Raw genomic sequence first — 23786 nt, forward strand, 5'->3', positions numbered from 1 at the left:
CGCCTTATCTCTACAGCATGAATGGTGCCCTGGCATTTGTTGATACATCAGATTGTACCATGATGAACATTGCAGAACACTACATGGCTTCTGATGTTGAGTGGGATCCTACAGGCCGTTATGTTGTAACTTCTGTGTCCTGGTGGAGCCACAAGGTAAAAACAATTGTTGCTGGGCCTTTGAAAACAGGCAGTGAATTACATAGGTGATGTTGTGATTTCCTTGCATGTCTTGTATTGTCAGAAACTGCTTACTTTCCTAAAGTATCTAGTACCGATGAAGGGGAGCGTGCTGGAATTATAGGTCGTTAGTTTTCATCTAATAGAGGCCTTTGTGCCTTGGAGAACCAGTCAAAGTGTGTCGTCCCCATCCCATGTCCCTCTGCCCACTGGGTTTCAGGTGTACTGAAATATCTTATTTAGCATCACATAGGTTCTTTGCTGTTGTGATGGCTACTAGAGTAAGCCTATTGCATACCATCCGCAGATCCTTTTCTTAAATCACACTTAAGGCTACTTTATATAGCTGATTGTTGGCATTAAGTCTGTAGGTTGGCCTACTGAACACCGAGATTCTAGTTGTGAATTACTGGAGTAGGGAAAAAAACATAGAAATTGTCCTCTTCACCCTCATCAAAATTTAGATGGAGAGAATTATGGCAGAGAAGATAAAGTGGACTTTAGTAATTGCCAGTTGAATGCTTTGAGTCATAAAAAGCAATCAGAATCAGCTCATAGTCAAGATCAGAGCCTCCTGGGCAGAGTTAGAAGACCTGGAATTTCATTTTTGACTCTGACTGGCTCCCAGATATATACACTGAGGCCTGTTTCTCCCTTTAACTTCAAGTTTGGATGTCCCGTAGACGTCAAGCTCTACATGTCCAAAGCATCTTTCTCCAAATCCACCATCTTTCACAATTTCCAATTTCTGTCAAAGGGGGCATCATTCTTGTGTTTTTTCAGGTTTGTAAGCTTGGCGGTTTTCTTTGACTAATCGTTCTCCCTCACCCACATAAATAGGCAGTTGCTATTTCTTGCTTCTTTTCTATCTCCCCACCAGCTTTCACATGTGACCATGCTCTTTACTCAGCCAGTTTCTGCCTCACCTCTTGCCTAGTATGTTGCATTTTACTCCTTTAGTGTCTGTGCCTCAAGTCCTCTTTGTCTACTTTGGTCCAGCCTCCATATTGCTGCCAAAGTGGCAACAGTGGTATCATTAAAAGTGGCATTAATTGTAGGTATTTCTGCTATTTCATATCCCATTCCCGCCATCCTACCCATATACTAGATAAACCCCATTACCTACTACTGCCTCCAGAATCAAATCCAATGTTCCAAAAGTCTTAGTGCACTAACTTTTGAGGCATCCTGTATGAGGTGAAGGTCTTCACCATGTTCCCCTGAACCTGTGTGTGTAGCCTCATTGTACATTACTTCCCCTCTCATTTGGCCTTGTCTCTTTTACACTCACACGCACATGCGAGCACAATACCCCCCCCCCAAGTACCCCTGCTCTCATTTCCCCATCCATCCCTGTGGACGTGCAGTAGTTGTCTCCCATGCCTGGAGTACACGTCTTCGTTACCTCTGCCTCACAAACTCATTCTTCCTTTAAGCTGTAGTTCTTTCTTCTCCATAAAACCTTTCTCAATCCTTTCAGCTCTTTTGTGTTTATTCTGTTTACTTGATCAATCTGATTCTGTTTACTTACATGATTTCTTGTCACCTCTGTTAAGATGTGAGCTCTATATATCAAGAAGGGATTGTTTCATTTATGAAATTTGTATCCTTACAGCCTTTTGACCATCTGGCACTTAATCAATACTTGTTGATTGTTCAGTGGAAAATTTTGGGGGGCTAGAGTAGAGGGTTGTTGTCTATAGGCTACTATAGGGCAGGGTTGACAAATACTTTGAGTAGCATTCATCATTATTCACCAAAAATTAGGTGCCTACTATGCAGTAGGTGCTAGAAATACAAATTATGTTCTGCCTGGGGGCATGGTATACGTGTGCAAAACTAAGGAAACTTCTCCTTGGAGGAGGTGAGACTTGAAGTGAACTTTGAAGGAAGAAAGAATCCTGAGAGGTAGAGAAGAGGGAGGACATTTCAGGCCTTGGGGGATGATCTAGAGGTGATAGAAGGCAGGTCTGGAACACAAAATGTTTGAGGGGAGTAATGTGGAATGACATTGGAGGAGTGGCATTGGAGTTGAACCAGGCTAAGGAGTTTGTCTTTTCATAGATTAGTAGTTAGAGATTTAGAGTCGGGGAAAAGGCTATAGGAAGCCATTGGATTCAGTTTTCCTCATTTTGTAAATGAAGGAGCTGAGACATAGAGAGGCTAAGCAACTTGCCTGTGGTCCCATGTCCAGTTAGTATTGGAGGTGGAATTCAAACCTAGGTCTTCCTGTTCAGTGCCTTCACCACCACACTGAACTGCCTCTCCTAAGCTGTGCTGCCTCCTAGGTGTGAGGGGAAGGGCACTTGAGTGATAAGTGGAGAAATGTCATGGTCACACCTGTACTTTGAGAAGATTATTCTCACACCTGTAGAGGATAGATGGAAAAGGAGAGAGACAAGCTCTTTCAGTAGCATAGAAGAAAGATGATGAGGGCATGAAATAGGGTGGTGACTGGGTGAGTGGAGAGAAAAGTGATGGATTCAAAAGTTACTGTGAAGGTAGAATCAATAGGATTTTGCAGCTGATGGAATATGACTGGGGTTGAGGGGGAGTTAAAGATAACTGAGGTTTATAAACTTGGGTGAATTGGGAAAGTGATGGTGCCGTAAGGTGGTATCTACAGAAGTAAGGAAGAAGCTTGGAAAAGGTGTGGGTTTAGATGTGAGATGAGTTAAGTTTGGGTCATGTTTGAGGTGCTTATGGGACATCCTGGTGGAGGTGTATAATAGGTGTTGGAGACAGGGAATTCAATTTCAAGAGACTGAGAAGCAATAGTCACACTAGTAGGAAGAGAACCAGGAGAGAGGAATCAGAGTGTTAGAGAACGAGGAGAGAGTTCAAGGAGCCAAGAGAGGGGAATGTATCTAGGAGAAAGGCATAGGATAGTGAGCGGTGAGAAATGGGCATTGGAGGCTGAAGTAAGGACTAAGAATAGTTTTAGGAGGAGTGAGGCAGAGGAAGAGCTGGAAGGACACATTATGATCAGAGAGGAAAATATCAGTCTTAAGGTTTTTTTTTTGTTTTGGTTTGGTTTGTTAGGTTTTTTTTTGTTTTGTTTTGTTTTGTTTTTTAGGCATTTGGGGTTAAGTGACTTGCCCAGGGTCACACAGCTAGTAAGTGTCAAGCGTTTGGTCTGAGCCTGGATTTGAACTCAGGTCCTGCTGACTTCAGGGCCGGTGCTCTATCCACTGAGCCACCTAGCTGCCCCTCAGCATTATTATTGGAGTACCCTTTTCCCATTCCCCCACTTATGTTAAACCTAAAATTATGTTGCATGTACACGGATGATACCCTGGATCTCTGTGTACATTCCTGATGTCTTAAGTTCTGGATGGTAGAATTGGGGGTGGGAGGTGGGATGAGTGGTATGACTACCCCATGGATTGCTAAGAGGAAATGTAGGTTGTAGGTTGTGTTGATTAACTGTAGGTTAGTGTTCCAAGGAAGACCAGCATAATTATTGGAGGATGAGAATCACCCCCTTTTTTTTTTTGGAAGGCAGTTGGGGTTAAGTGACTTGCCTAGAGTCACACAGCTAGCAAGTGTTATGTGTCTGAGGTCAGATTTGAACTCAGGTCCTCCTGATTTCAGGGCCAGTGCTGTATCCACTGAGCCACCTAGCTGCCCCTCAGCATAATTATTGGAGTGCCCTTTTCCCCTCCCCCCAGTTACGTTAAACCTGAAATTATGTTACATATACATGGACAATACCCTGGATCTCTGTGTTACGTTCCTAGGGTCATTTATTTCATATTTACCACACAGGTGGATAATGCCTACTGGCTGTGGACGTTTCAAGGACGTCTCCTTCAAAAGAATAATAAGGATCGTTTCTGCCAGTTGCTGTGGAGGCCTCGGCCCCCAACTCTACTCAGCCAGGATCAGATAAAGGTATGGTTGGGTTATGGAAATGTTCGTGGCCCTGGAGGAAGATATTAGCTTAGTTTTGACTTGCATTTTCATTGATATTTAGGGAATGTGGATAATGATATTCTAAGACCCAAGTTTTAAAGGGGAACTCTTTGTTTTTAGGACAATGGCATCTGAATGAAAAGCACCAGTTGTAGGAGATTATCTAGAGTTTTATGGCTTCTCACTTTAGCACCTTCAGAGAGTGCTAGTCATTTGAAAGTATATCAGTACCATTCCAAGAAATCCTGTGTGAACTGAAGTGGTGAATGGGAAATAAGTGTTGAAGGTTGTTTAAAAAAACTTTAATGGGTTTAAAAGCAACATTTCTATAGGATTTGCATAATTATAATGAAATGAGTTAATGATATTAGGTCAAAACTAAGAGGGAGACTCAGTAAATCCCAGGGCTAGAGAAGAAAGCCCTTCTAGATGAAGGGGAAACCTGCTTTTAAAAAGAATGTAAGACCACTTAGATGTTCTGGGGGGAGTGTATCTATTTAATCTTTGTGGGTAACAGTTCATCCTGGTAATTTTGGAGCTTGCTTTTTGATTCAGACTTTGATGGTTTAAATCCTGAGTGGTTTGTCTTTGTTTTAGCAAATTAAAAAGGATCTGAAGAGATACTCCAAGATTTTTGAACAGAAAGATCGTTTGAGCCAATCCAAAGCCTCAAAGGTAAGCTTTGTTCCTGACCTCAGTAAAAGGTGAAAGGCAGCCTTTTCATGATACAGAAAAACAAGCATATTGGTTATTGGACAAGAGAGCATGTGCTTGAAGTGGCTAGTTGTTGGTACATAAAGGGTATAACCCTGTTGTCGTTACATCTCCGTCCTGTATATCAAAATGTTAGTTTTTACCTAATAGTAAAGATGCTGTGTATCCATAAACACTTTGTTGTATAAAGGATCAAGTTGCAGCTTCCAGAATAAGGTTGTTTATCTCTCCTCCCTGTCCCTCCCCTTGCCCCCAGAAGCCAAACTAATATTCTAGTAAAGGGAACTGTATTCTGAAATGGAGGAAAATCAAGAATGGAGAAAGGTATAACCCCAATTTCCCTTTCCTTTTCTTCTTCCCTTTGTATTCTTTAATTAAAAATTTCCTTCTCAGGTTATAGTAACCAATATTAAAAGGGGTTTTTGGTGATTTTAGTACATACGTGATGCCTCAAGGTCTCAGTTCCAGTTTAATAATAGCTTTCATCTACATCATCTACATTTTTCTCTAGGAATTGGTAGAGAGGAGACGTACAATGATGGAAGATTTTAGGAAATATCGAAAAATGGCCCAAGAACTTTATATGGAACAGAAAAATGAGCGTCTGGAGTTAAGAGGAGGTAAACAGCAAATACTGTAATAAGCATTTCCATGTGCTTTGTAAATTTGTTCTATATTATAGAGATAAATCTATTTTTAAAGCCTTTGGGTACCCAGAAAATGGAGGCTAAATTTAAGCTGTGTTAAAAGCACTTTTACATCTCTTTATAGTGCAGGCATAGTCTTTTACCCTTGAAAATTTTTAAAACCAAAAGTTTGGCATTAATTCTTATTTGAATACAGAAATGTTTTATCTGTTAAGCAGTCATTTGGTATTTAAGCCATTGAGTTAAAAAGATGAAAGAAGAGATATCTAATTTTTTCCTTAATTTTATGAATTTTTTTTGGTAGCTGTTAGTTCACTACGAACATAACATTGCAGTTGGACATCGAAAGTGTTCTCAGTCCTTTTTTTTAGTAGTTTCTCTTTCTTTTTATAGGTGTAGACACTGATGAACTAGATAGCAATGTAGATGATTGGGAAGAAGAGACAATTGAATTTTTTGTCACTGAAGAAATTATTCCCCTTGGAAATCAGGAGTAATCTGATAGGGTTCTGGTAAGATTAACTCTTTTTGTAAATTTTCTTGTCAGTTTTCTTCTTTCCCTTCCAAATCATTGTCTTGTAAATTAGGATGTAAAATAACTATCTGTATACACGAAACTAAAGTCTTATCTGTGTCTAGGCAGCTGCTGGCACAGTGGATTAAATGCTGGGCCTGGAGTAGGAAGAACTGAGTTCAAATCCTCTATTTGCCTCAGTTTCCTCAACTGTAAAATGGAGATAATAATACCTACCTCACAAGCTCATTGTGAGGATCAAATGAGCTAATAGTTGTAAAAAACTCTTAGCTCGTGCCTAGATCCTAGGTTTTCCTTATTTCAAAGTCAACGCTGTCTACTGATGCCTTGTTTTCTCTTTGTGGCATAGTTATTTGGTGAGTGGTGGTTAATTAGATTGAAGATAACTGTCAGAACTGTTCATCTGAGATTTCCTAGATGGGTACAAAATCATTTTATGAAAAGGTGAACACACTTGAAAGTTATCAATGACTAAAAGTTGAATTTTAAGAGGGGCAGACTTGGAGAGGCTATGGGGTGGAGCATGGCCTGGAACTAAAATTAAATGGTAGAAAGCACATTCCACACCACCAAGCTCTGGGCCCCTCCTCTGTCTCTTGAGATCATTGGGGGAGGGGGGGAGGGGCAGGAAAGTCAACATCAAGCATTGCTGCTGTAAGGCCAGTATTTGGGTAGCTGCTGATCCTTGAGTCTATTACTTATCCTTGATTTCCTGTTTAATGAAGTAGTGAGCTTACCATCACCAGAAGTATTAAATAGAGACTGGAATACCATTTATCCAAGGTAGATTAGGATAGATTTCTGGCATTGGATAGGAGAGGAGACTGAATCATGCATTTATTTTGCTAAGATTCTGTGATCATAATTGCTTCATCTGCTTGGAATATTCCAAGGGAAAGGGAATGATAATATTAATTGTAATTGCATATAGACCTTTCTCTAATAAAAAGTGCTTTTGCATGTTCAGTAAAGCAAATATTAATCTTTTTTTTTCTTTTTAAATCATTGCAGCATTGCCATATCTTGTGCCAGGAGTGGAGTTCATCCTTTTGCAGAAAGCCTACACAGCTTCTGAGTTATTTGTGTTTTCTCTTGCTCTCTGGACAGTGAACACACCTGGATCCTTCCATTCTGACACATTTTGTGCCTTTAAACCCCAGTGTCTGCATTGTGGGAGGTTTTAAGGCACTGCTTTTAAATTCTTATTTTGGGGGGATTTTTAAAAAAAATCCAAAACCACCAGTATTTGCTACTCGGACTTTTATGCAGGGCTGCTGGCAGGTAACTTTTGATTACTGCTCTCAGTAGCATTTCTTAAGTGTATCATCCCCACAATCACACAATGTTGCCATTCAAGGACTCTCTTTATATCCCAAGTGCATGGACTGGTGTTCTTTTTGTCCCAGAAAAAATCTGCAGGAAAACAGTGTATCATTCATGTTTTAGTGTGCTGAAACAGCACTACAGTGGACTGTACCCTCCGCCTTTCAGATTGTGATAGGGTTTCTCAACAGGTTGAACATGGAAATAAAAAGCAGACCTATGTTAAAAAGCCGTCTTTCTCATCTCTTTTAAACCTAGAAAAGTACCTTAGATTTACTTCTTTTTCTCCCACTATCTGTTTGGAAATGGAAAATCTATTTTCAAGGCAGAACTGTATTGGTGTATCTTTCTGATTGTATTATTTATACTTCATTTAAAGGAGTATTCTACTTACTTGAGGGATGAAACAGCATAGGGATTGTGTACACTAACTAGTTCAGAGCTCTGCAGAAAGTGTTAGAGCACTACAAGTCCTAAAATTCATGTCATCTCACTTGATGAGCTCCTTACACTCAGTCTCAGAGACACACGGGGACTTGCCTTGATTGAGGTTTCATTTTAGGATTATGGTCTTCCCTTTGAATATTTTAAATACCACATTCATACTCAAGGGGTAGTATGCAAACCCTCTTGCTCATACTCTCGTTCATTTTAAAATTGCCTTACTAAACCCACTGTGATTGTCCTTGTCCTTTGACTCTCTTTGCCTCCTATCAGAAGTCAGGGTTCAAGGGTTCTAAAAGGCTGTACTTTCACTGAGTCATCTTTATGGTTCAGCTCAGTTCGTGTTGGAGAAACAAAGTTTTTACTGGGATGAAAAATTGGTAAGTAGGTTCACCAAGAACTAAATTTTATGTGGCAGAATGCAAAGGCAAAACATCCTTGAAGCCAGATCTGTTGGGATTGGAAGACATTCTGGGGGTGTCATAATGGACAAATTTTCTAGTTTTTGCCAGCTGCCCTTAACTCCTAAGGCGACCAGTAATGTTTGATATCACTTTGTATACAAAAGAAAGCAATGCTGTCGGGTTGCTTTCAAGCTATTCTTCCCCCACTTCCCTTCTGATCCACTACTTAAATAAGCCTTGTAAACACTTCTGGCATCTAATGTTTCCTTTGTACTTAATTTTGTGATTTATCCTGCATTCTCCTAACTCCGATGAAGTATTCTGATCCTATTTAGTTAGTTGTATAACTACCTTAGTATAATATATTTTATAGTATCTCAGGTCACCCTTTTCAGTACATAATTAGCTTCTTGAGTTTTTCCAGAGAACAATGGAATGTTGTCTGATAATTGATGGATTTTTAACAGGGCTGTTCCAAGATTAGCACTCAATGGTTTTTAACTTCATGGTTGTAATTGTTTTACGTAATTTATAAATAAAGAATTTCTGAAATATTTGTGCTTGATTTAATAAGCTTTCTCTCCAAATAAATAGATTTTTGTATAGGTTTTCCAGAATTAGTGATAGATTTGTGTTAATGGAACAGGTGACACTGTACCCTATTGACATTAGCCATTTCAGTGGCCTTATCAATACTGATCTACCTGCTGAATGAAGCAGATTCTATTGGTAAGGTCTACTACTTGAAAACGATTGTACTGAATGGTCATCGCTTGGCCTGCACTTGAAGCCTTTCTGCCTTCTGCTTTGCCTTTTCAGTGTTCTTCCTAAAATGTGGCCCTGAGGACTGAGCCCGATTCTCCTTGTGTGGTCTGACTGGTGCAGGCCACAGCAGGGTTGTTAGTGCTCATTTTGATGCTCTGGCTCTGTACCTTTGCAATTTGGGGCAAACCTCTTGTGTTCAACTGATTTCACATGAGTCACTTCTTCTAATTCAGCCCACCCTGTTACTCTCTATGCAATACATTGCCATCTCCAGCCTCTACTTTCGCACAGACCTCACCTCTGCCTCTTGTTCCACTTCCCTTGAAGGTTCCGACTGTGTCCTGTCCAATAGAAGGCCTTTCCTCCTCAAGCCAGTATCTAGTGTTTCTCCCTCCCCAAAATTACTTGGTATTTTGTACGTTTTGTATTCGCTTATTTATGTACCTAATGTTTTCCCCCAGCAGAATGCAGGCTTTTAATGGCAGAGACTTTACCATTTCGTATTTGTATCCCCAGTACTTGGCACAGCACCCACTTTGTGGTTGGTGCGTGGTAAACACTTATTGAATCAGATATATATACATGTATTATGTATATGTGTGACATCGTACATGTATGTGTATATGTATAACATGGTACATAAAACACTGTGTAGTATAATCTGAGCTGGGTTTGACACAGTGTTGACTCAATGAGTAACTAAACATGATTCAAGGGGAAGAGGTTTATCTGCCTTTGAAATTAGGACTTGAGTTCAAACCCTGTCTATGTGACTCCATACCTGTGTGACCTTGGGTGAGTGCTTAACCTTTTTGGGTCTTTTTCCTCATCTGTAAAATGAGGGGGTTGTACTAGATGGTTGCTGAGATCTCTTCCCAGCTCTAAATGTTACTCCTAGATTTGTTTTTATTTTAACTAAGTTTTTATTGATGTCAATTTTTTTGGATCATAATTTTTTGCAGTATCACTCCCCTTGTCCCATAAACCCCCTTGACTATACACCATTTTTTTGCTTTTGAAAAAAAAGTAGTGCTTTATTTTCCCTTTTTTAAAATTTGTTTTTAGTTTTCAACATTCATTTCCACAAGATTGAGTTCCAAATTTTCTTCCCATCTCACCCCTCCCCCCCAAGATGAGCATTCTGAATACCCTTCCCCTAATCTGCCCTCCCTTCTATCACTGCCCGCCTTCTCTTATCCTATACCATTTTTTTGAAGTAAAAAAAGGCACAGCTTATTAATACATTGAAAAAAATCTGTACAGTGTACTGTACTCCTGCTTCTACATAGGACTGATGGTGTCTTCTCATCTCCTCTTTGGAGATGTACTTGTTCTTTGTAATTTTGCAACATTCCCTTTTTTTTTTTTTTTAAGGCAGTTGGGGTTAAGTGACTTGCCCAGGGTCATGCAGCTAGTGTCAAGTGTTTGATCTGAGGCCGGATTTGAACTCGGGTCCTCCTGACTTCAGGGCCCATGCTCTATCCACTGGGCCACCTAGCTGCCCCTGCAGCATTCACTTTTAACTTTTGTGATCTTCCATTTGAATTTTGTAGTTTTGTACATTGTTTTCTTGGCTCTGTTTACTTCCCTGAATCAGATCATGTAAATTTTTGCTTCTTTCTATCAAGTTAGCAACCTCAACAGCATTTGTTTGGCCATTTCCCAATTGATTGGAATCTCCTTCGTTGCCAACTTTGCGATCACAAAAATTGCTACTATAGATATTCTGGTGCATAGGGGGACTTTTTTCTTAGCAAGAAGCCCTAAGAGAGAGTTGGAGGGAAATATGTGCTAAGTAGATAAGCACGTGAGTCCTGAAAGCAGCTTTTGCCAGACTGCTGGTCCTGCTTCCTCTCCAGACCTCACAGCCATTATCTGGGGAAGTAACTCCTTTGTAAAGGGGCCAACCACCCCCACTAACTGCTAAAAAGCTGTCACACAGGACAGGCAAACCAGCCTGCTAAGCTGAAGCACTAGGAGAGACAGAACACACCAGGCAAAACAAACAACCGCCGTGACAAATGTCCTGAAGCCCCAATGGAGACAACCTAGGACTGAACTCAAGAACCTTGGAAATAGCAATGCTTCCAGCCCAGTGCCCCGAGCCATCATCCTGGGAAGGAACCCCTGTAGAAATATAGCCTGGCAATTACTGCTGTAGGTGCTCTACCCACAGCCACTGAAGACCCCCAAAAAAGACTTGCCACCAAGGTCCTTGGCGGTTAAACAGTTCTACATTAGAAACTGGTATTATAGAAGTGGAAATGACATTACAAGAAGAGGCATTACCATCTGCCTTGCTGCTGTATCCTAAGGACCACGGGACTTTTCCGTCTGACTTAGAGCTGAAACCTTATATGTGTGTTGTCTCCCCCCCATTAGAATGTGAGCTCCTTGAGGTCAGGGACTGGACTGTCTCTAGATTTAACACAGTGCTTTGCATATAGTAAGCACTTAATAAATACTTCATTCATTCAATCATCATCAGTAGCCTCATTGAGGCATAAACCTGGTAGTGAAATCTCTGGGCTAAAGGGTATGGATTTTTTTTGGTCACTATTTGCATAGTTTCTTTTGAAAAAATCTATATTCTAATAACCCCTCCAACATTGAATACTGTCCATACTTTGTCATCTTGACTAATTTGCACACTGTGAGGTGAAACCTTAGGGTTGTTTTCATTTGCATTCGTCTTATTAATAGTGATTTGGAGAATCCTTTCACGTGGTTGTTAATAGTTGACAATTATTTTAAGGACAGTTCATATCCTTTGATCACTTAGCTTACATTGGTGGATTTTTTTTAATTAAAAATATTTTTCAATCAGAAATCTACCTTTACTCTCTCACCTTACCCTCAGCCCAACTGAGAAACAAAGAAAAACAAAACTCTTGTTACAAACATGTATTGTCAAGGAAAACACATTTCTTCATTGGCCATGTCCCTCCCTAACTCGCCCCTCACCCCACATTGCTCATTCTGCACAGGGTCCTTCACTTCAGTTAGGAGATGAATAGCATGTTTTCACCACTTCCCGCCCCGGAATTGTGGGTTTTTCATTATGGTGACCATAAGTCTTTCAAAGTTGTTTATGTCTTCCAATACTATTATCATTGTATAAATTGTTCTCCTGGTTCTCTGCATCAGTTTATTCAAGTCTTTCCCAAAGGTTTCTCTGAAACCATCCCTTTCATTATTTCTTACGGTGCCAATACTATTCCGTCACATTTATATGCTGTAACTTGCTAAGCCATTCCCCAGTTGAAGGGTACCACCTCAATCTCCCATTCCTTGCTGCAAGAACTGCCGCCACCTTCTGCATCTGCTGACCCCACCTCCCTCCTGATGTGGTTCATTACCTCATCAATTTCTTGCGAACTGCGGTTAATCATTCCTCGGAAGTTAAACTCTATTTTTTAAAAGCCAGGATGCTCTAGCCCAGGCTTAAGTAAAATCCTATCTAGTGAAGCTGATAAAAGAGTGAGGGGAGGATTGCCGCTCTAAAACCTTTCCCTTTGCTGGGTCCTTCCCACGAGAACCTCTTGGGATCCCGCGCGGTGATGTCATCCGAGGCCAGCCAGGGATGTGATGAGCATATCCGCGGGGACTGCAGGTACCAAGAGGCGCCATCTGTGACTGGAAGGGCACAGGTGTGTGGCCCCGTTCCATGCCCATTCTTCTTATGCCCTCCCGGCTCAACGCGCCCTCGGGCGAGGAGCATCCTTCCCGGGCTAGCAGCGAGCTCGGGGGCCGGAGCAGCCAGGCCATGAAGGAGCTCCCAGCCGAGCCTAAGGACCAGCAGCTCATGGTGAGTCCGAGCATCGCTCCCTCCCTCCCTCAGACCTACAGCAGGGCGGGCTGGGTTTCTGGCTCTGTCCCTGGTCCCCTCCCTGCTCACAGGACTGTCCCCATTGCCTTTCAAGCCCTTTCGAACGTTTCCAAATCCTGAATCCTCTCCTCTCCAGGAGAGCTCTCAGGTATGCTACTCCATCTCCCCCTTTGCTAGTTTCTCCACACCTTCTCCACAGCTCCCCTACAGGTTTCCGCATCTCCCCACCCTTAGCGCTCCAGTTGTTTCTTCTTCTTAAGGGACTTCTTAAACAGATCCCAGCCCGTGGCCCCGGTGCCCACGTTGGAATTTTACATATTGTCCTCCACCACCCAGAGCTACAGCTCTTCAGAAAACTTGTCCTCCCTTAATGGACGAGGAAATTCAGAAGAAAAGTGGGGGAACTTGATCTAACATTGGAATAGATGGGGCCTCCTCACAAACACAGTTAAGGTTGACGCCAACAACGGGAAAAATATGTTTTCATAGTTCCTCTAGGAATATAATTATTTCTCCTCCACTGGGGACACTTAAGCCAGGAAGACATAAGAAGAGTGGGCACTGAGCTGAGCCACACACCTGTGCCCTCCCAGAAGTAGAAGAATTTAATTCGAAAATGTTTTTTCATCAAATGGATGATTTTGGAAACTGATTTTTCTCTTTTCTAAAAAGACTTAATTTATTCTTACCTGAGATTTCTGTTCCCTAAAAAGCCCCCCCCCCTTTTTTTGAATAAAGATATTTGGGTTTGAAGGGGTTTTTTAAATTTTGTTTTTGTTTTTTTTAGGGGGAAGTATCTCATGTTAATTGATTTCCCAATATTAAAAGAGGAGTGAAGTGTAGGGGTAAAGAAATTTTTAAAAATCTTTACAAAGTATAAGGTATATATAATTAATCAGAAAGAATTTATTGGTAAAATAGTCACTATTTGCACACCTTTTTCAAAAGAACCTTGGAAGGAAAATTGGAAAAAGAAATCTATAATCCTTCTCTATGTGCAGGTAGCACTTCGGATCCGCCCAATTAATGACACTGAACTGGATGAGGGAGCTACAGTCATTGCACACAAAGTGGGTGATCAGGTGAGAGTTGAGGACTTGGTATCTTAAGACAGTATCTAGGCCACGCTGAAAGCAGATTAAAAAGTATACTTATTGGAGCCCAGTGACCCCATATCAGTAATGCCTACATGCCATTATGTGGCATCTAGGTAGGGCAGTGTATACAATGCTGGACCTGCAGTCCCAAAGACCTGAGTTCAAATGTGATCTCAGACACTAGTTGAGTGATCCTGGGTAAGTCACTTAATCTCTGTCTCCTCCATTTCCTCATCTCTAAAATGGGGACCTCCCAGGATTCTTGTGAAGATACAATGAGATATTTGTAATGTGCTTTGCAAACTTTAAGCACCACATAAATGTTAGCTATAATTATTGTCATATCTTGATAAGAAAAAACAAATAATATTCCTTGTTTAATGCGAATAAAGACCAAAAAATTACAGTTATTCTGAACGCACAGGTATAGAAATAACACCCAAGCATCCTTAATTTACTTGTCCCAAAAATATAGAAAGTGATATTTTTACTACCTATGCGACATAGTTGGCAAGAGTGTCAAATATGATTGTGGAAGTAATGTGTTTAAAGTACTGTAGAAATCTTAAATTGTATGATCAGGTGCTTGCTACATGCCTGTTTTAAAGAGCTTACAAATATTGGTTGATGATAATGGTTATTAACCCTGCTGGAATTTAGTAATAAAATAGATTGCAAAATGGTGTTCCTGGAGCTGGAGGCAATATCAGTGAGAAAACAGCAGCAAGGGATTTCCAAATTCTCCTTCCTCTGAATCAACTTTGTATCCATCTTAACTTCCCTGTTATATTCCATGCTCCACTAGGGTATGAAGGATATCTTATTTACCTTTTGTGTGTCGGGAACCAGAAAGAGCACTGAATTTGGAGTCAAAGTCTCTCTGTTCAAATCCCAGGCTGGCCATCTGAGCTACCTCAGATAAATCACAAAACATGACATTTGGATGTCAGTTTCTTCATCTATAAAATGGAAAGGTTGAATTTAGATGATTTCTAAGGTCCCTTCCAAGTCAAAACTTCTGACACTAGGAATGAAATGATGAAATTCAGTAATTTTTGCTAAGTGAGACAAATGCATACTTCACCTTGGGGGAATGAGAGTATTTCTGCACTATGACCAGCCACAAAAATAGTAGTGTGACTTTTTTGGCTTTTTACATTAATAATAATAATAATAAAGGCTAACATTTATATAGCGCTTACTACATGCCAAGAAAACCCCCATATGGGGTCAGGCATAGTTGGGCACAACTGAAATGATTCAACAACAAGAATGTGCCAGGCACCATACTCAGTGCCTTACGATTATTATTTCATTTGGGCCTTACAACAACCCAGGGAGGCAGGTGCTTTTATTATCCCCACTTTGCATATTCGAAAATTGAGGCAAATAGAAGTTAAGTGACTTCCCCAGGGACACACAGTTAGTAAGCATCTGAGGCTGGATTTGAACTCAGGTCTTCCTGACTCCAGACCTACTGCTCTATTCACTGCACCACCTAGTTGCTTCTGTCTTGAGCACTTGGAGTTAATATTTATATCTATTAACCTATACATCTTTGAGTGTGTGGTATAAGTAGAGAATGTGTATATATATTTATTTAAAGAATACCTGATTGGGGCAGCTAGGTGGATAGAGCACTGGCTCTGGAGTCAGGAGAACCTGAGTTCAAATCCAGCCTCATACCAAACACTTGACCCTTACTGTCTGTGTGACCCTGAGCAAGTCATTTAACCCCAATTGCCTAAAAAAATAAAATAGAATAGAATAAAGAACACTTGAATAACATCTGTGTGCAAGGCACTGTGCTGGTTTCTATAGCATATATATATAACATGGTCTTGCCTTCAAGACACATATTATTGTTTGTGTGTGTGTGTGTGTGTGTGTGTATATGTATGTATGCGTATATATAAAGGATATGATAATATCTATATGTTATATATACATGTATGTGTGTGCATATATGTATACATACATACATATACAGAGAGAGAGAATTTATAGCATCCAATATATGTATATATGGGGTGAGGGGGAAGAGATCAAGAGAATAATTACAATAGCACTTCAGGTTTACAAAGTACTTTCTTCAGCAACTATCTTGTAAGACAGATAGTGCAAATATCGTTATCCCTATTTTACAGATGAAGAAGCTGAAGCTTTGAAAAATTAATTAATTTGCCTATGGTCTTTTAGACCTTTTAGAAAGAGTTGGAGCCAGGGTTCCCAATATCAGGTCTGGTGCTCTTTTCCATAGCATCCTGTCTTCTTTAAATCAACATCAAAGTAGAAGAGCAATAATACTGCCTGGTGAAATTTTAGCTAGCAGTATTGGATTTCAAGAGGCTATTTTGTTCATAGCGATTTTTAAAAGATGCTATTACAAGTGTGCTTGACTTTTTTTTTTAACCAAGTTATATAGTGTGTCTGTATGTAGTATGGACCACATGGTGTTTATATAATTCATGCACAAATACTTGTTATGTATGGGATGGCACCCAGCTGGTCTCATTCTTAACTGAATTTAGAGTAAAAAGGGCTTAATTTACCTACAAGGAAGATCTATCTGACACTAAGCGTTGCTAAGCACTGAAATGAATTGTACATAGGCTGAAGCATCTCCCCTTTAAGAACAAAAGAGACACCTTTTTGCCTGTCATCAATTAGAGGCAGCCCAACCCTTTAAGGCCCCTTACAGTCTATGCTCCATGCTTCTGTAATGAAAAGATTTTATGACATCTCACTGCAAATAGAAGCACACACTCTGGGCATTTTAAGCTCAGGGTTTGAATTGCTTTAAGATTAAACTCCTTTGTCTTCCTATGGCTTGTTTAGATGCATTGCCTCCTTCTAAGTCCATACAGCTTTGGACTTTTTCCAACTCTCATTGTATTTTTATTTTATCTTTGGAGCTATTATTGAAATCTCTTAGGAAGAGATTTTATCATCCATTATGTCCTTTAGTCCAAGGGTTCTTAATTTGGGGTCCATGGATAGATTTCATGAATTTGGATAGGAAAAAATTATATCTTCATTTTCAGTAACTGTTAACTGGCATTTAGCAATCCTTGTCAAAGGCAACAAATGTTATTCTGAGAAAGGTTCTATAAACTTCACCAGTCTGTCAAAGAGGTCCAGGACACATACACACAACAAAGAAGTCAAGAACCCTTTAGTCTGTAAGACATAACAGTAGGCAGGAAACAAATACTCCCTCTGTCTGCAGTAGAAAGGGCACTGGGTTTGGAATCAGAGGATACTGGGTAGAATCCCAGATCTTCCACTTACCACTTGTGTGACCTTGGATAAGTCACTTAATAATAACAATATAATATTTTAAAAAATATATATATATACACATATACGGACATATGCACATATATGTCTGTATACACATATATCATCAGCTGGGTGGCATGCGGTGGTTAGAGTACAGGACCTGGAATCAGGAAGACTTGAGTTCAAGACACTTAAATAGCTATGTGACTCTGTGACACTTAATTTCTCTTTGCCTCAATTTCCTCATCTATAAAATGGGGCACCTACCTCCCAGGGTTGTTGTGAGGATCTAATGAGGTGATATCGGTAAAGCACTTAACACAGTATCTGGCAAATAGTAGGTGCTTTTCAAAAAGTTAGCTGTTTATAACAGCTAACTGTTATATGACATGTATATATGATGTGTGCATACACATACACATATAAGATTATATACATATATTATATGTATATCTGTATCTATGTCTCTATATACCTATAACGGTTGCAAACTGCTTTCCATATATTATCTTTTTAAAGTTTTGTTTTGTTTTTTCAGTGATCAAAAAATCTATTTTCTGTCTCCCCCCTTCTTGAAAAAGAATGAAAAACAAAACCCTTACAACAAATAAATGCTAGTTGACTGACTAACTGACAAATATTCATAGTCAAACAAAACAAATCCTCACAGTTGCTGTGCCCAAAATTATATCTCAGTCTGCACCCCGAATCTATCACCCTCTGTCAGGAGGTGGGTAACATATTTCATCATGAGTTTTCTGGAATCATGGTTGGTTATTGTGTTGATCAGAGGTCTTAGGTCTTTCAAAGTTGTCTTTAAAATATGGTTGTTACTGTATAATTTTTTTTTTCTCTTGGTTATCCTGTTTACTTCATTCTTCACTAGGTCCTAGAATTTACATAGGTTGTCTCCTTTGATCTGTACAACAGCCAGGTGAGGTAAATGCTAATCTTGTCAATATTTTACAGAGCAGCAAGTGACTTGCTAATCTGAGGGAGGATTTGAATCCAGTCTTCCTGACTAGATTATCTTGCTGCTTTTCTCCTTCTCTTTTGACCTTGCTGGGCCTCAATTTTGCTCCTCTGTAAATTGAGGGGAGTTGACTAGTTAGTTTCTGTGATCCTTTCCAGATATCTGGGTTTCTTCCTCCCTGCAAGGCACCTGCCATGTACCCATCCTGGGCCTTGATTTCTTCAAAAACTACTATTTCTCTTTGTTTTCATAACCTGAAACTGAACTGGTACCCAGACATCACAAACAAGTCCATTATCCATCAGGAGCAAATGCTGTGTAATAATTTAAGCCTGCATGGCACCTAGAAAGTTTATCTGATAGGCTCTCCACCAGATAAAACTGTGTATTTAATAAAGAGCCAAAGCATTTAAATGCATTTCATCATCAAAAGATATTGTTAATCTGACTTTGCAGGAATTTTAACAAATCCATTTTTGAAAGGCCAACAGCCTGTAAAATTCATTGTGGTTTTAACTCAAGTAGAAGCTTCCTCTTCTGCCAAGGCATTGTGCTTAAGGAAATCTAGTACAATTACACCCTTCTTAGAGCACTTTGAAGATGATCCAGTCCAATGTGCTTATGCTACAGGTAGAAACTGAAGCAGAAAGTGACTTGTCCAAGGCTTACCACTAATGTGTCCTTGGACACCTAGGTCCCCGAGTCCAAGTATGGCACTCCATACTACTTAATGCTGCTTCCTTTTATATACTATTATTTCTAATTATCTCTCTTGAACAATTAAGCATATATTACATACTATTTTGCATGTATCTTAGTCTTCCCTTCCCAACTAGACCATTAAAATCTTTGAAAAAAGGAAAGGATGTGTCTTATCCTTCCATTCTTTTCTCATTCCCACTCTTCCCCACTGCTGCCATCCCTTTTTCCCCTTTCCCCAATTGAGAAGCAGCATGGATAGACTTCTGGTTTCAAAGCCAAGAATACCTGTGATTCACTGGTACAGGGAACTCAAATGTGAAGAAGCTCTTTGTACCAATAAGGGTCAACATCTTCCTTACAATTTGTAGTTTTAGTTACCTAGAGTATTAAGAGGTTAAGTGACTTGTCCAGGGTCTCACGACAAATATGTTTCTTTACTTTTTCTACATCCTGGACCCTTTTGGAAGTTGGAAAAACCTGCGGACCCTTCCCAGAATTAGGTTTTTAAATGCATAAAATAGCATAAGATTATGAAGGAAACCAATTATATTGAAACAAAGTAATCAAATATTAAAAACAAAACAAAACAAACAAAAAAACCCCCCAAGTTTGCAGACCCTAGATTAAGAACCACCGGACTCAGTGATCTCTAAGATCCTCATATATAAAAATGAAGAACTTGGACTGAGTCAGGTGTTCTTAACTTGAGATTCATGAATTTGAAAAAAAATTGATACCTGCATTTTAATATATTTTCTCTTATAGTCCCATATATTTTATTTTTTGTATTTAAAGACATTATTCTGAGAAGGGAATCTGTAGGGCTTCACGAGGCTACTACAAGGTTATAAACCCCTAGAGTAGATGTTGTCTAAGGCCACCAACTGCAAAAATGAAGAGACTGGATGAGACAAACTCCAAGGTTCCTGCCAACCCTAGCATTATAGGCTTCCATGATGTAATTCTGTGCCTACCTGGATGACAGTCCAGCTGAGCAAGTGCCTTCTCTTATGCCAGCTGAGCTAATTCCACATTTCTCAGCTGTGGAAACTCCTCTCTTGGGTAAACAGCACGTGGGTTTTTATTTTTTATTATTTCTCTCTGCCCCCTCCAATAGCATAATTCCCTTTGAAGCAGTTCTTTATGAGTTTTCCCAGCCTCCAGAGAACCTAATACACTTTCCTTCATAATTATGTATTTATGCAGTAGAGCAGACTATATCCCAGAGGATGCTCACAAGTCACTTGGCTAAACAAAACTTGTTTCATAATCTTTCAAGTATGAATCTTTTGTTCTTTCTTTTTCTCATCTTGGTTGCTATGGGAGGCCCATGGAGATCAGGCATACCACTTTCAAGGTTGACTTTGGACATTCCCTGGACTCTGATTCTCTTTGCTCTGGTTTTGCTTCCAATTATCGACTCAAAAATGTTCTCCAATCTTCTTTTCCTCTTTTCTCCTAGCCTAACCTTGGTGGCTGATTTAATTTAACAAGTAATTTATTGAGAGCCTACAATGTGCAAACCACCATGCAGCAATGGAGAAAAGAAATTTGTTTAGTGGCAGTATTTGTAAGTGTCAGGGGCAGGTCTTATATGTAACTGAATTAAATAATTGCCTAAAATATTGTTCCTGCTGTCTTCCCCCCAAAATATCTCTCCCACTGATGCCTGAAAGCTTGGAGCATGTGAGGAACTGAGCTTGAACCCTGGCTACTTTTGGAGGTGTATGTGCTCTAAACTCTTGGTAAAGTACCAACAATCAACCAGTCAACACTTATTAAACGCCATCCCCAAGAATGTTCCATGGGACTGCTTGCCAATCTATTCCCTGACTGAGACCCCCCCCCCCAATTCCTTGCAAGCAACAGGTCAATGTAGCTGGATCATAGAGCACATAGGGGAGAGTAATGTGAAATAAACCTGGAAAGGTAGATTGAAGTCAGATTGTGAAAGGCTTTAAAAGTCAAATGGAAAAGTTTGTAATTTTCTCCTGGAGGCAAGAGAAAGCTATTTCAGCTTCTAGAGCAGGGAGGTGGTATGATCAAACCTTGCTTTAAAAATATTAATTTGGCATCTATACATGTAACTGGGGAAAAATAAAATATTATTTTTAAAAAAGTCAATCCTGGAGAAAGAAAACTATAAATCAATCCTCGTAATGAACACAGATGTAAATGTATTAAATGAAAAATGAAATAACAGAATATAGCAATCCATTAAAGTTTATTCATCATGTCAAAAAAAAAAAAGAAATATTAACTTGTGCCCTCTGTGGAGGATGGATTGGAGGCTGTGGCAAGGGAACCAATTAGGAAACTGTTGCAGTTGTCCAGATGGGAGGTGAGGAGGGCCTCAACTGGGATGGTGGCTATGTGCATGGAAAGTAGGCAGATACAAGATAACAATGGAAGTAGAATAAAGAAAATTTGGCACAAAATCTTTCCCTCTCCAATATGACAAAGATTATTTCTGTGGGCCTTATGTGTCCATCACCCACTCACCACCCCAGTGCTGCTTTTAGCTGCTAATTTAGACTTCAACAGCTCAGAGTTCACGAAAACCCCTCCCATGGTTCCACTCATTCTAGAATCAGGTTGTTCAGCTTTGGCACTTGGGAAGATTTTTGCTTCTCCTATTAATTATTTCAATTTCTTTTTTTAAAGATGGTGGTGCTTATGGACCCAGACGAGGATCCAGACGATGCTTTGAGAGCCAATCGTTCCCGTGAAAAGACATTTATATTTGATATTGTTTTTGATCAGCAAGCTTCCCAGGTGAATTTGTTCCTAGCACGTCCTTTCTTCACAGATGTCTTTGCCAGATTTTAGTCAGGGTCATTTTGCCAAGGTGCCCAACTTAAAAGCCACCTCCTCCACAAAATCTCTGATTCTTTCATTCCTCTTCTGACTTCACATTGTCCTCTGTTTTGTAACTCTCTAATGAATTTTTAACAATTACAGCCATGATTGGGTTCAACATGCTGCTGTCCCTATCTATTAATGGGCCCCTCTCTCTAGACCCCCTCATACAGTGACTGAATTGACTCACTGGGGAGGGTGGCACCTAATGAGAGTGGTAAGCTATAAGGGGGTAGAGTATCCTGCCCTAATTATGCCAATTGCATACTCTCAGAGAGAATACTAATATACCAAAGAAAGAGGGGCTCATACCAGCTTGGTTATTCATAGGTTTTGTTAGGGTTAACTAGGTTGATTGGATTGTTTAAGGGAGTTCACTCACAAGAGGCCAGTTGTCCTGGGCTGCAGCAGGACGAAGTAATATTGTGGATCCCCGAACCAACCCCAGGTCAAGTCAGGTATATAGAAACAGAACAAAGAAGGCATAGTGCCAGGATGGCTCAGGGTCATGTGCAGTTTTCCCATAGGACAGCTGGAGCTTCTCTTGCTGTTTACATTTACTCTGAACCCTGGCATCCAGCTACAATAACCCATTAGTAGTTTCTTGACATTCCATCTTTCTTGTCCACACCATTGCTTGTCCACTGGCTATCCCTCGTGCCTGGAATATGCTGTCCCCTCCCTTCTGCCTCTGAATTTCCCTAGATTCCTTCAGGACTCAATTCAAATCCCACCTTTTGCAGGAGACTCTTTCCAGTCCTCTCTATTCCCCTTCCTTCATGCCTTCCTTTTACAGATTATCATCATCAATTGTATGTGTGTGTGTGTGTGTGTGTGTGTGTGTGTGTGTGTGTGTGTGTGTTAGTTGTTGTCCTTCATTCTCAAAGGGGACCAAAATGTCATCACTATGTTGGAGTCAAGGTACTCTGTGTTTGACTGTGACTGATCAGACCAATACGAGCTGGGAAGGCTCTACCACAGGTCACGCACAATTACTCCATGTGTACATTTGGAGTGGAGATGTCTCTGTATTTGTGCATCTCACATTTATTTTGAGTTACTGCAATTCTGCTTTGCTCATAGAACACAGTGCCTTCTTTGACGTGGGTGGTCCTTTGCCAGTGTCTCCCATGTCATGCTTCCATATATGTCTTGTATGTACCAATTATTTACATAGTCTCTCTTCCATCAGAATATATACTCTTTGTTTTTTGTTTTGTTTTTAGGCAATTGGGGTTAAGTGACTTGCCCAGGGTCACACAGCTAGTGTCAAGTGTTTGGTCTGAGGTTGGATTTGAACTCAGGTCCTCCTGACTTCAGGGCCGGTGCTCTATCCACTGTGCCACCTACCTGCCCCTTGAAATCTATGCTCTTTAAGAGCAAAGATTGTTTTTTGTCTTTCTTTATAACCCCATGATTTATTACAGTTTCTGGCACATAGTAGGTGCTTAAGAAATTCTTGTTTGTTTGTTATTTTTTTGCAAAGCAATTGAGGTTAAATGACTTGCCCCGGGGTCACACAGCTAGTAAGTGTCAAGTATCTGCTCTGAGATCATATTTGAAGTCGGGTCCTCCTGATTCCAGGGCCAGTGCTCTATCTACTGTGCAACTTAGCTACCCCATTATTTTGTTTGTTTGTTTTTTGTTTTTAAGAAATTCTTGTGACTCAACATGACTATTATGGAAGTGCTTTGCATGACTACACATGTATAACCTCTATTGAGTTGCTTGCCTTCTTGATGAAGGTGGGTAGGGAGGGAGGAAGGGAGAGAATTTAGAACCCAAAGTTTTAAAAACAAATATTAAAAATTGTTTTTACATGCAACTGGGAAATAAGATATATAGGCAATGGGGTATAGAAATCTATCCTGCCTTACAGGAAAATAGAAAAAGGGGATAAGAGAAGGGGGGGTGTCATAGAAGGGAGGGCAGATTGGGGGAAGGGATATTCAGAATGCACACCGTCTTGGGGTGGGGGAACATGGAGAGAAAATTTGGAACTCAAAATCTTGTGGAAGTGAATGTTGAAAACTAAAAATAAATAAATAAATTTTAAAAAATAAGGAGATTTTGTATATATTCTCAAAAAAAAAAAGAAAAAAATTCTTGTGACTGGTT

The 23786-nt window shown here is 40.0% G+C and overlaps 2 protein-coding genes across 2 annotated transcripts in view; both read left to right on the forward strand.

Moving 5' to 3' along the window:
• Positions 1–8715, forward strand: part of EIF3B (eukaryotic translation initiation factor 3 subunit B) — a 30642-nt gene extending 21927 nt beyond the window's left edge. The window contains exons 14-19 of the mRNA XM_020975247.2: positions 17–155; positions 3948–4073; positions 4692–4769; positions 5320–5428; positions 5849–5967; positions 7002–8715. Of these exons, the coding sequence (XP_020830906.1) occupies positions 17–155; positions 3948–4073; positions 4692–4769; positions 5320–5428; positions 5849–5952 (556 nt within the window). The 3' untranslated portion in view covers positions 5953–5967; positions 7002–8715. The remainder of the gene's footprint in view (positions 1–16; positions 156–3947; positions 4074–4691; positions 4770–5319; positions 5429–5848; positions 5968–7001) is intronic.
• Positions 8716–12353: 3638 nt separating this feature from the next.
• LOC110200125 (kinesin-like protein KIF19) overlaps positions 12354–23786 on the forward strand; it is an 87593-nt gene continuing 76160 nt past the window's right edge. The window contains exons 1-3 of the mRNA XM_020975277.2: positions 12354–12734; positions 13757–13837; positions 21474–21584. Coding sequence (XP_020830936.1) covers positions 12594–12734; positions 13757–13837; positions 21474–21584 — 333 coding nt within the window. The 5' untranslated portion in view covers positions 12354–12593. The remainder of the gene's footprint in view (positions 12735–13756; positions 13838–21473; positions 21585–23786) is intronic.

Source organism: Phascolarctos cinereus, unplaced genomic scaffold (genome assembly GCF_003287225.1).
Source record: "Phascolarctos cinereus isolate Bilbo 61053 unplaced genomic scaffold, phaCin_HiC Scaffold_4;HRSCAF=312, whole genome shotgun sequence".
Classification (NCBI taxonomy): Eukaryota; Metazoa; Chordata; class Mammalia; order Diprotodontia; family Phascolarctidae; genus Phascolarctos; species Phascolarctos cinereus.